General features: G+C 41.4%; 1 protein-coding gene across 3 annotated transcripts in view; it reads right to left on the reverse strand.

Annotated features, from left to right (window-relative positions):
- astn1 (astrotactin 1) overlaps positions 1–10718 on the reverse strand; it is a 2190072-nt gene that overhangs the window by 819757 nt on the left and 1359597 nt on the right. For all 3 annotated transcript variants that reach the window (XM_043700015.1, XM_043700017.1, XM_043700018.1), the window contains one exon: positions 1996–2162. In XM_043700015.1, coding sequence (XP_043555950.1) covers positions 1996–2162 — 167 coding nt within the window. The remainder of the gene's footprint in view (positions 1–1995; positions 2163–10718) is intronic.

Here is a 10718-nt window from a genome sequence, read left to right on the forward strand (position 1 = left end):
AAAGGCTGAAAGACAGACCAGCATCCCAACAGCATTTATTTTCTCTTAAAATAATATTTAGGCATCACTTAATAACATTGGCGCTGAAATGCAATCTTTCAGCTATCAGTTGATATAAACTGTACTAAAGATCACAGCTAGTCAGTGCAATTTGACATATTCTTCCCCGTGCCCCCACAACATGTGATTCAGAGGGGGTGGGGAGGGGCATTGGTGGGTTGGCATGTGAACACAGTGGGAATCTCTGAGTAAACATGGTGCGTGAATGCTTCTCAGCAGCCTTTCTTCCTGGAGGCTGATGGAGCTCCTGAAAGCCCAGCAAACCCATCGAGCTCACACTCACCTCTATCCAAAGATCCTTCATCAATCTTCTTGCAGGCCCACAGCAATAGCCATTGTTCTCAGTGGCTCAGAGAGGCAAGATAAATGCCCTACTGCGGACTGAATTGAACAGGAGGCTCTCAACTACTTGCGTCAGCTCCTGGATTCAAATTAAGGAACGTGGGACCTCCCAGAGGATGATGACATGGAGCTCAGAGTTGTTCTTCAACTTGTAAATGAGACATTCATCACCCACATTAAATCCTATAATAGGCTTGATGCCTTTTTGATGGGGAATCAACATATAATGTTGGCTCTGTTTCCCTGACCACAGATGATATCTAACTTATTGACTACTTTATAGTTTCATTTCATCTTTCTATTATTTGCAAGACTAGCAAAGGTCTGATCAACCAATGGCCCATTTCTTATAGCTACTTTGCATCTGGGCACCAAAGGGGACGTGTGAAAGGAGAAAAATGCTCTCTGTATTAAATAGTTAAAAGAAGATAAGGAAGTGAAGGTTATCAAGGAAATTCACAGTCACTCATTTGAGAGAAATATCCAAAAGACGACAATCATTTGTTATGACTAATGAGTGTTCACAGGAAGGGGAGAATATCCATGCTGATGTGATGTGCCTTGGTCTTAAGTTCTTATGCATAAATTGTGCACGGTCGAAATGAGCTTTCATATTAACCTCTGCTTTATTACAGGATTAACCAAATAAAAGTCCTGCACACTGCACTTCAGTAACTCTACCTTGTCTTGCATAGTGCTACATTAAGCAGTTTTAATTACAGTTTACAAATCCCTGATGAGATTTCTGTTCATGAGTTTTGGGATCAATCTCATGTGTTCTGTGTAAACGATCGCATTAGTGTGTTCATTTACAAATCATATTAGTCAATCAGATGGCCCTCTGTGTACTGAATCTGTGCACTGAAATGGAACTCAACATTAAGGAGTTTTGTGTTCTTTTTAAAAAAAAATCTTGCTTCATCTCTCTGATCTTGTCGGCACATCTGATTAGTGTGCAGAACCAATGAGTCACGAATAAGGACTGACAATTCAGTTAAAGTTTCACAATTGAACAAAGTACTTTATCAGGCATGCATAGGCATAAAAGGTTCCTCAGTATCTTCGTTTCAGAAATGCATAAATATGTATTCCCACCTTGTGGATACAATGCGTCAAACATATAAACCGATCTTGATGACTGCCATAACATGACGATGGTGACGATGATTAAGTTCATTGCAATAACTCATAGCTATTAGGTTATTGGCAGAATATCGTAAGTGCCAACAGCACAAAACACACAAAAACATTTCCTTCTGATACATGCAAAGGCTACCAAGTAAACATGACAAGAGATGGTTAGAGACACATAGGAACTCTCTTTTCAAGCTAACACATTCTTCATTAAATCAATACTTCATGGGTTGATAGCTTAAGTTCTACTTTAAGTTAATATGTAACCTATTGGATAAGAACTACTTCAGTAAGAGGAACTCAGCATGCACAAGACACAAGAGAACCTGGCTGAGATGTAGGACTGCATGCTTTGATATTTATTGTCTTTGCGCTTTAGTTACCCTAAGATGTGCTTACTTTCTTTTGTTTCTCTGTGGTTCACCGAGCAAATCAACAAGCAAAACCTGGAAAACTCACCCACAGAACATCACAATGTTGTAGTGCGAGGGGTTATCTGGTAGAGGCATGGTCTGCTGCAGGCACAGTTGCTCACAACCACCATTCATCCCATCTGAGCAATCAATACCAATGTGTCTGTCATAACAGCCAGAGCCATCTTTCATCGGGCTGAGTCCCAGAGGGCACTGCAGGGAAAATAATGGGGAAGAATAGTTACAGAATGAAGAGGTGACATACTGTGCATGTAATAATCCATGAATGATAGGATCAAAAGATGCGTGCATTATGAGCAAGCAATTTTGTTAAGTAGGTGACTTTGATCCTCTGCAATACAGCTTCTCCTTTGACCACAATAACAACACACCAAAGCAATCTTTTACCCTTTTCAATTTTTTATGCAATGACCTTCATCGGTTTTAGTGTATGGTCTCAAAACATCTTTTTGATATTGTTACATCAATCAATGCCATCTGATGAGTGATACTGGGACAATTTCTGTGTAAGAAAATAGAGATCAAGTTGAAAATTAGAAGCCAATTGAAGGGTGTGGATGATACTTATTACTAAAAACTTGTACCACTTCCTCCATAAATCCTCTTTCCAGCGAGGATTTTTTGTAACATTTAAGTCTACATTTGAAATGTAAATCAAGAATGTAAACATTTGAAGTTATCCTATTTTGCAGTTAGTGCTGTTTCAGACTCCAGCCACTGGTGGGTATTTCTTCATTCTGTTTTCCACCTTTTGTGCTCACTGGCCTCCCCTGGCTGCTTGATTGACTCTTAATCCCCACCCTGACTCTTGGCAATCCCCTTAAAAGTTTAATGTCTGTCCTAAAGGTATCCTTTCTGCATTCTAGTCCTCGGTGAATGACTAACATTTAAATGTCGCACAACATCAAGTTATAGCCCAACAGGTTTACTTGGAAGTGCTAGCTTTCAGACCACTTCTCCACCATCAAGGAGCCGCGCTCTGAAAGCTAGGACTTCCAAATAAATTTGTTGGACTACAACCTGATGCTGTGTGATTTTGAACGTTGTCCATCCCAGTCCAACACCAGCACCTCCAAATCATAACATTTGAACATTCTTTCAATCCCAGGTTACATTTTTCCCAGAACCACGCTCTGGCATCATTCCCTCTCAACCACGTCCTTCAGAACTCAGATAAAGAGATAGATTGAGCCCAGACATAAGGCAGAATTTTTAACGAAGCTCTTAGCTGCTGGCTGGTGAGCTGGCAAGAGACTCACAGTGCCTCTTTCTGGGAAAGCTATCACACCTGGTTCCACTTAGACTTTGTTCCCCTTCAGCAAAGAACCCTGGGATGGAATTCAGCAAAGGAGGACCAGAACCACAGAACAGTCATGTTGCAGAAGGAAACCATTCAGTTCATCATGACTGCACCAGTTCTGTTACTGAAGAACTGATAAAGAGAGACAAAAGTAGCTGATTAACTTTAACTAACAATACACAAAAATGGACTGTAAAAGCTCCTAAGCACACATAAGCAAGGGAAAGATTAGCAAAGACTAATGTGGGTCCAAAACAGGCAGCAAGAGGAGAATTTATAATGGGGAATAAAGGAAAGAGAGGGAAACTAAAATCAAAAGAATTGTGCTTTGTGGGTCTGAACATATAAATATCCTTCCAGAAGTGCTAGAAAAATATGTGATTAGTTAGAATGCAGAACTGGAAAAATGTATTTTTTTTTAAAAAAAAAGTACTGGAAAAACTTAACAGATTAAAATTTGATATAATCCCTGAACCCGAGGATCCCAGAACATGGAAAGAGAGATATTGGTTGTGTTTGTGGTAATTTTCCAAACTTGTACAGATTCTGGATTAGATCCTGCAGACTCAGGAAGCAAATGTAACCACAGTGTGATAAGAAAGGATAGAAAGAAAAAAATGAGGAACGAGAAACCTGTTCATCTCATGTCAGTAATAGGGAAAACATGAGGATCTCTTATAAAGTCTGTGACAGCTAGATACTTAGAAAATAATGATAGGACTGGCTGGAATTAAATGGATTTGTGAAAGGGAAACTGTGCATGACAAACCTGTTGGAACATTTCAGTTTGTAACTAGTTGAATAGATAGTGGGAAGGTGCACCAGATGTGGTCTATTTGCATTTTCAAAAGGCTTTCTGTAAGGTCTCACACAGGTTAATAAGCAAAATTTGCACACATAGGATACAGAAGAAAATGCTGGCACAGATGAAGATTTGGTTCACGCAGAGAGTAGGAACAAATAAGTCATCTTCAGGTTAGCTGGCTGCGACTAGTGGGGTAACATAAAGATCAGTGTTTGGGCCCCCTTACAATTTATATTTTGCATGTGGGGAGCAAATGCAATACTTACAAGTCTGCTGACAGTTGAAAACAAGGCAGAATACAAGCTGTGAAGAGGATGGAGAAGCTTCATGTCGATTTAGATAGACTAATTGGACAAAAACATGGTAAACAGAATTCAGTGTGAGAAAAATCAAGTTTTCTCAAAGTAGTATGAAAAATGAGAAATATAGAGGATTTCTTGATTGGTAAGAGTTTGGGAAATGTTGATGAGCAAAGAGACCTGCAATCTCTTGTTTATAAATCACCTTACTGCTGTTTACTGTTGTGAAGGTGCTCGCTACAATTGCATCGAACTTTAGTGGGATCATCCCTGGAGTTTTGTGTGCACTCTTGGTCTTTTCACCTTTGGAAGTATATGCACGCCACAGTGCGAGTGAAAGAATGGTTCACCAGACTACACTCTGTGATGGTAGGGTTGTCTTATGAGGACATTAGATCTGTATTCTCTGAAGTTTTAGATGGGTAAGAGGCGATTGCATTGAAGTATGAACATTGAGAGTAAGGATATTTCTTTTGGCTACAGAAATCAAGAACCCAGGAGTCACAATCTCAGAACAGAGACAGGTCAGTTTGGACTGAGAATGAGGGGGAATTTCTTCACTCAGTGGAAAATAGACTTATGAGCTCTCCACCTCAGAAGGCAGTAGAGATGGAGTCTTTCAATATTTTAAAGGCAGAGGTAGATGGATTCTTGTCAGGCAAGGATAATCAATAGTTATCAGGAATGGAGGGAATGTGAACTCCAGAAAACAAACAGATCAGCTACTTCTGCTCCTAATGTCTATGTTTGTCTGCCATAAGACCATATGACAAATACCATAAGATATTGGAGCAGAATTGGAGCATTTGGCCGATTGAGTCATTTATGGCGAATAAATTTCTCAACTCCTTTTTCCTGCGTTCACCCCGTACTAATCAAAAACCTGTCTATCTCAATCCTAAACACACGCTTTGACGTGGTATCCACAACCATTGGAAGCAATGAATTCCATAGTCATCACCTTCCAGCTGTAGAAATTCTCACTTAGCCCTGTTCTAAAGGGTCCGCCCTTCACTCTGAGGCTGTGCCCTTGGATCTTAGTCTCTCCTACCAGGGAAACATCTTCACCATGCCCAGTCTAGCCAAGCCTCTCGGTATTCTGTAAGTTTCAATGAAATCCGCCCTAATCCTTCTAAACTCCATCGAGTACAGACCCAGAGCTCGCAACTGCTCCTTCTACAGCAAGCCTTTCATCCCCAGGATCATTCATGTAAACATCCTCTGGGCCCCTCTAACACCAACATGTTCTCCCTTATTTATAGGCCTCAAAAACTGTTCACAATAGTTATTCTTCTGTAGCCGCGAGGGTTCCATTCCTGAGCATCTCCATGAATGCTTAAATTCTATAGCGTGGAGCTCATTAAAAACAGATTAAAATATCACAGATGTGCTATTTTTGCACGTGGGTATTGATTTTTGTTGTTACTTATTTTTTGCTGCTGATAGGCAAATTCACAATTCGTGATTTCATGAAAACAGAGGATTTATTGTATTCTAAATGCGGTCTGATCACAGCCTTATGTAGCCTCAGCTGTATATCCAAGCTCTTGTATTCTAGCCCTATTGAAATGAATGCCAACATTGTATTTACATTCCTAATTGCAAATATAACCTGTATGTTAATCTTAACAGAGTCCTGAACTGGGACTCCCAAGTCCATTTGTGCTTCAGATTTCCGAAGTGCTTTCCAGTTGAGAAAATAGTCTTCGCCTCTATTCTTCCGACCAAAGTGCATCACCTCACGTTTCCCACATAGAATTCTATCTGCCACTTCTTTGTCCACTCTACCAGCATGACCAAGTCCTTCTGCAGCCTCATCACTTCCTCAACATTACCTGTCCCTCTGTCTTTGTGTCATCTGCAAATTTTGTGACAATGCCCTCTTTTCCTTCATCCAGATCACGAATGAATAATGCGAATAGGTGTGGTCCCAACACTGACCTTTTTGGACAACTCCTCGGCACTCGTGGCCATCCTGAAAAACACCCCTTTATCCCCAGTCTCTTCATTGAGCCAATCCTGATGAAGGACTTATGCCTGAAACGTCGATTCTCCTACTCCTTGGATGCAGCCTGACCTGCTGTGCTTTTCCTGCACACTCTAATCCATTATCCATGCCAGTTCCTTGCCCATAATACCAGGGGATCTGATCTGACTCAGCAGCCTCCTGTGCAGCATCTTGTCAGAGACATTCTGCAAATCCAAATAGGTCACACCCATTGCCTCTCCTTTGACTAACTGCTCATTACCTCCTCAAAGAATTCTAACAGATTTCTCAAGCATGACGTCCCCTTAAAGAAGCCGTGTTCTGAAGTAATCCGCAATCTCAAGCTTAGTAGTGCACTCTAAAATCTTACCAATGACTGAGGTCAGGCTGCCTGGCCGATAGTCTCTGGACATCCATCTCCCTCTCTTTATAAAAGTGGTGTTTTATTAATCATTTTTCAGTCCTCTGGGACCCTCGTTGATTCCAGTAACTCCTGAAAGATTGCCAATGCTGCTACAATCACCTGGGCTATCTCCTTCAGAACACTGGGGGATGTAGTCCATCTGATCCAAGCAGTTTATCCACGGATATAACAAAGGGTAAAAATATAAAAGTGGTGCTGGCCCCACCAACCTCCTTTGTACCGAATAAAATGCCTTCCTTTGACACCAAAACCACCACAGGAAAGAGCACAAGACAGTAACCTTGGTGTGAACCCAACACGGAATAAATTTGGAGTTAATATAGTATTTTTTAAGTTAATGGATATATTAACTTGGGCCAAGTCCACAAGAACTCCATTTCTACTCATCTCAGAGAGCAGGGCTTTATTGGTGGCCAGCTGAAACACCAGACAGAGCTTTGCTTTTGCATCGTTTGAAAATAAAATGCAACCTCTGACTATGCAGCACTCTCATATTTAAAGTGAGATTTATGTCTTCACAGCCAAGACTGATACAGTCAAAACATACCACACTGCATACCCCAAAAACATGTTCTCGTACAGTAGGACATTTGAGGGTCCATTACCGGCTGGAATCTACTTGAAGTGTTTCCATATGAAATGATGGATATTGAGTGACAGATCAAAATCCGAGTAATAACCTTACATAATCACAAGTTGAAAGTGGGTAGTTCAAATAACAAACAGCTTATTATATTGGAACCAACCCTCTTTATATTCATGTACATTATAAATTTGCTATGACTTATTCAGTTTTGGATTCCTGTGGCATTGGCAGCTTTCAATCATAGATTGACATTATTACTGGATATTGGTCAGGAATAATTTAATTTACTGACTGTAGAAGTCATTTATTTAAATGCTACCACTGTATAAAGAAACAAGTCAGATAATGAAAAATGAATGTACTTTAAGTGCAGAAAACAGTGTAGTCTTCCTTGTTGCCGAGGCAACCTTGTAAATTTGTTCTTATTGATGGGTTGAAAAATATATCAAGGGTAATTTAATAGGTTGAAATTAGCACTACATACAAACACAGAGCATTAGTAAAACAGTGATGTTTCCTGTGGTCGGAGGAGATATAGCTTTGTCCATGTTGGTTGCTTATTCCTGCACCAGTTCCAATACTCTTTTCATTACTCCTACTCTATCCATGGCAGTTCATTCATGTAAATGCCACAATCTGTCTCTGCATGTCTCTCATAAAATTCCCATTCCCACCCTCCCCTAATTGACACCTGCATTCCCACACCCTACTAGATGCTTCCCCCAGTTGCATTACTGCAATTCAGACAGGCTGTCGAGACAGCTTCACCTTGATAAAATGATCCTTCAAAAACCAAGCCTCCAACAAAAAACACAATTCAGGGAATCAAATTATTTCATCATGCTCCTTATATAAACAAAAACATTTCTAATTTCTCAAGACCCCAGTATTATCTTGGAGGTTTGATGACCCCAATAAGTTAAGTCACAACACAAATTGGGTTGCTCCAGTCCAACAATGGGCAATTGCAAGTAGGCACCAGTCTCACAACTTGTAACCATGTTGTGAAGTCACTCTCTTTGTGCTGTTTCGAACAGTCAGAAATGAAATATCATGGACAACAGAAATAAGCCGTGAAATAAATGACCTGGAATGAAAGTGTTTTCATTATTGCTTGGGAAACGGAATGAAAGTTGCATTTGCAATTGCAAAGATCGCAAGGAGATAAAACAAGAGAAACGTGTATGGCACCTTTAATAATACAACATCCCAAGGCATTTCACTGAATCATTATAAAAGCAAAATGTCAAAGTGCACCACAGGCGACATGGGAGCTTAATGGCTAGCACTGCGGCTTCACGGCATCAAAGACCCAGGTTCAATTCCACGCTCAGGTGAGTGTCTGTGTGGAGTTTGCACATTCTCCCCATGTCTGCATGGGTTTCCAACGGATGCTCCAGTTCCCTCCCACAGTCCAAAGGTGTGCAGGGTAGGTGGATTGGCCATGCTAAATTGCCAATAGCGTACTGGGTTGTGCTGGATAGGTGAGTGAACCATGATAAATGCTAGAGTACAGGAATAGGGTAGGGAGTGAGAGCATGTGTGGGATGCTCTTCAAAGTGGACCCAATAGGCTGAATGGCCTGTTTCCACATTGTGTGGATTCTAAGAGGTACATGAGATATTAAGGCAGATCACCAAAATCCCAATCAAAGAATTAGTTTTATGGAGGTATGTGAAAGGAGAAAAATCAACTACTAGTGATGCAGAGGTTTAAGAGGGAATTACAGAATGTTGGGTTGAGGCATCTGAATGCAATGTCATCAGCAGTGTTCATGTGATAAAAGTTGGAAGAACGATCGTATGTCTGAGTGGTGGTGCTGGAGATGAATGCAGGGATAGGCAGGTTCAAGCTTCATGTTGTCACCGTATGTGTGGAAACTGAGACGTTTTCAGATGGCATTACTGAGGGACAATATGTGTATGTAGATAAAAACAGGGTGGGTCTATTGGGAAGGTGGAGGGTGCTGTGAAGAGTGCATTGTTTTTTTTAATTTGCAGGGAATCCCCAGGAGTGTGGCAACATTTACAGGGAATTACCTGCAAGTATTTAGTGGGTTCCTGGGAGTGTCCACTGGTTTGCAGGGGCTCCCAGGAATATATTTACATGGAAGGTTCCCTGCAGTGTTTATACTCACAACGATTTCTTGGGATTCATCCATGATATCAGGGGAGTCATATGGAATGCATCAATGGTCACTCGATTCCCAGGAGTGTGTGTGGATTTACAAAGGGTTTCCCGGTTCTTGTAGGTATTCCCTGTTTTTTTCAACACTTGCAGGAATTTCCTTGGGTTGACTGGCCTTTCACAGAGGATTCACAGGAACATATATTAATCCAGTCTCCCTACAATGATCAGCAATGACAGGCATGTCCGTGGAATCGTTGAAAAGTGTGGTGCTGGAAAAGCATAACAGGTTGGGCAGCATCTGGGAGCTGTAGAATCGATGTTTCGATATAAGCCCCTCACCAGGACTCCGTGTCCTTGGAATACACTGATTGTTGCCAAGAGATCTTGAGGGTACACCTATATTCACCGAAGGATCCCAAATGCTGTGAAGACTGGAAATTGGAGTCAGGTCTGTTTCCCTTTAGCAGAAACCTGCCTCTAATGGGAAACTGATGGACTTTGGGATTTTCCCCATGGGTGAGCCCTTAATTGATAATGGACACAGGTTTGTTGTCCAATTAAAACTAACTGGGGTAGGGACAGAGGCACATTTCACATACCCAAGTCAGCCCAGACTGCTAGTTATTCCAAGGGAGAGAAATTATGTTGGAGCCTGACACTGCATCACAGGAACCTGAGACGACACAGGAGAGTTGGAGGAATGGTTCCCTCTAGGCAGGAAGCAGGAGGTCCCCTTGGAAGGAGGCTACCTTATCATTCCGCATGGATTCCTTGATGTCCATGTTCCACCCAGATTCTGCCTGTGGCCATTTACCTGCAAGCTCCCTAAAATGAAAACCTTTCCACTTCTAACCCTGTTGATGTTTCCTGACTGTACATTTCAAAAGTTGGCAAGTGCAGAAAACAGACATGTAGCCAGGTCAAACCAAGTGCTTTACACATTGTATAATTTTCTCTTGTATTTCATTCAATCACTTTGCCTGCCTGCTTCGTATTCTCTGTTGAAGTTGAATGTAATTTAACCTGGAGAAATTGAGGACTGCAGATGCTGGAGATCAGAGCTGAAAAATGTGTTGCTGGAAAAGCGCAGCAGGTCAGGCAGCATCCAAGGAGCAGGAGAATCGATGTTTCGGGCACAAGCCCTTCTTCAGCCTGACCTGCTGCGCTTTTCCAGCAACACATTTTTCAGCTCTGATCTCCAGCATCTGCAGTCCTCA

This window comes from Chiloscyllium plagiosum, chromosome 11 (genome assembly GCF_004010195.1).
Source record: "Chiloscyllium plagiosum isolate BGI_BamShark_2017 chromosome 11, ASM401019v2, whole genome shotgun sequence".
Taxonomy (NCBI): Eukaryota; Metazoa; Chordata; class Chondrichthyes; order Orectolobiformes; family Hemiscylliidae; genus Chiloscyllium; species Chiloscyllium plagiosum.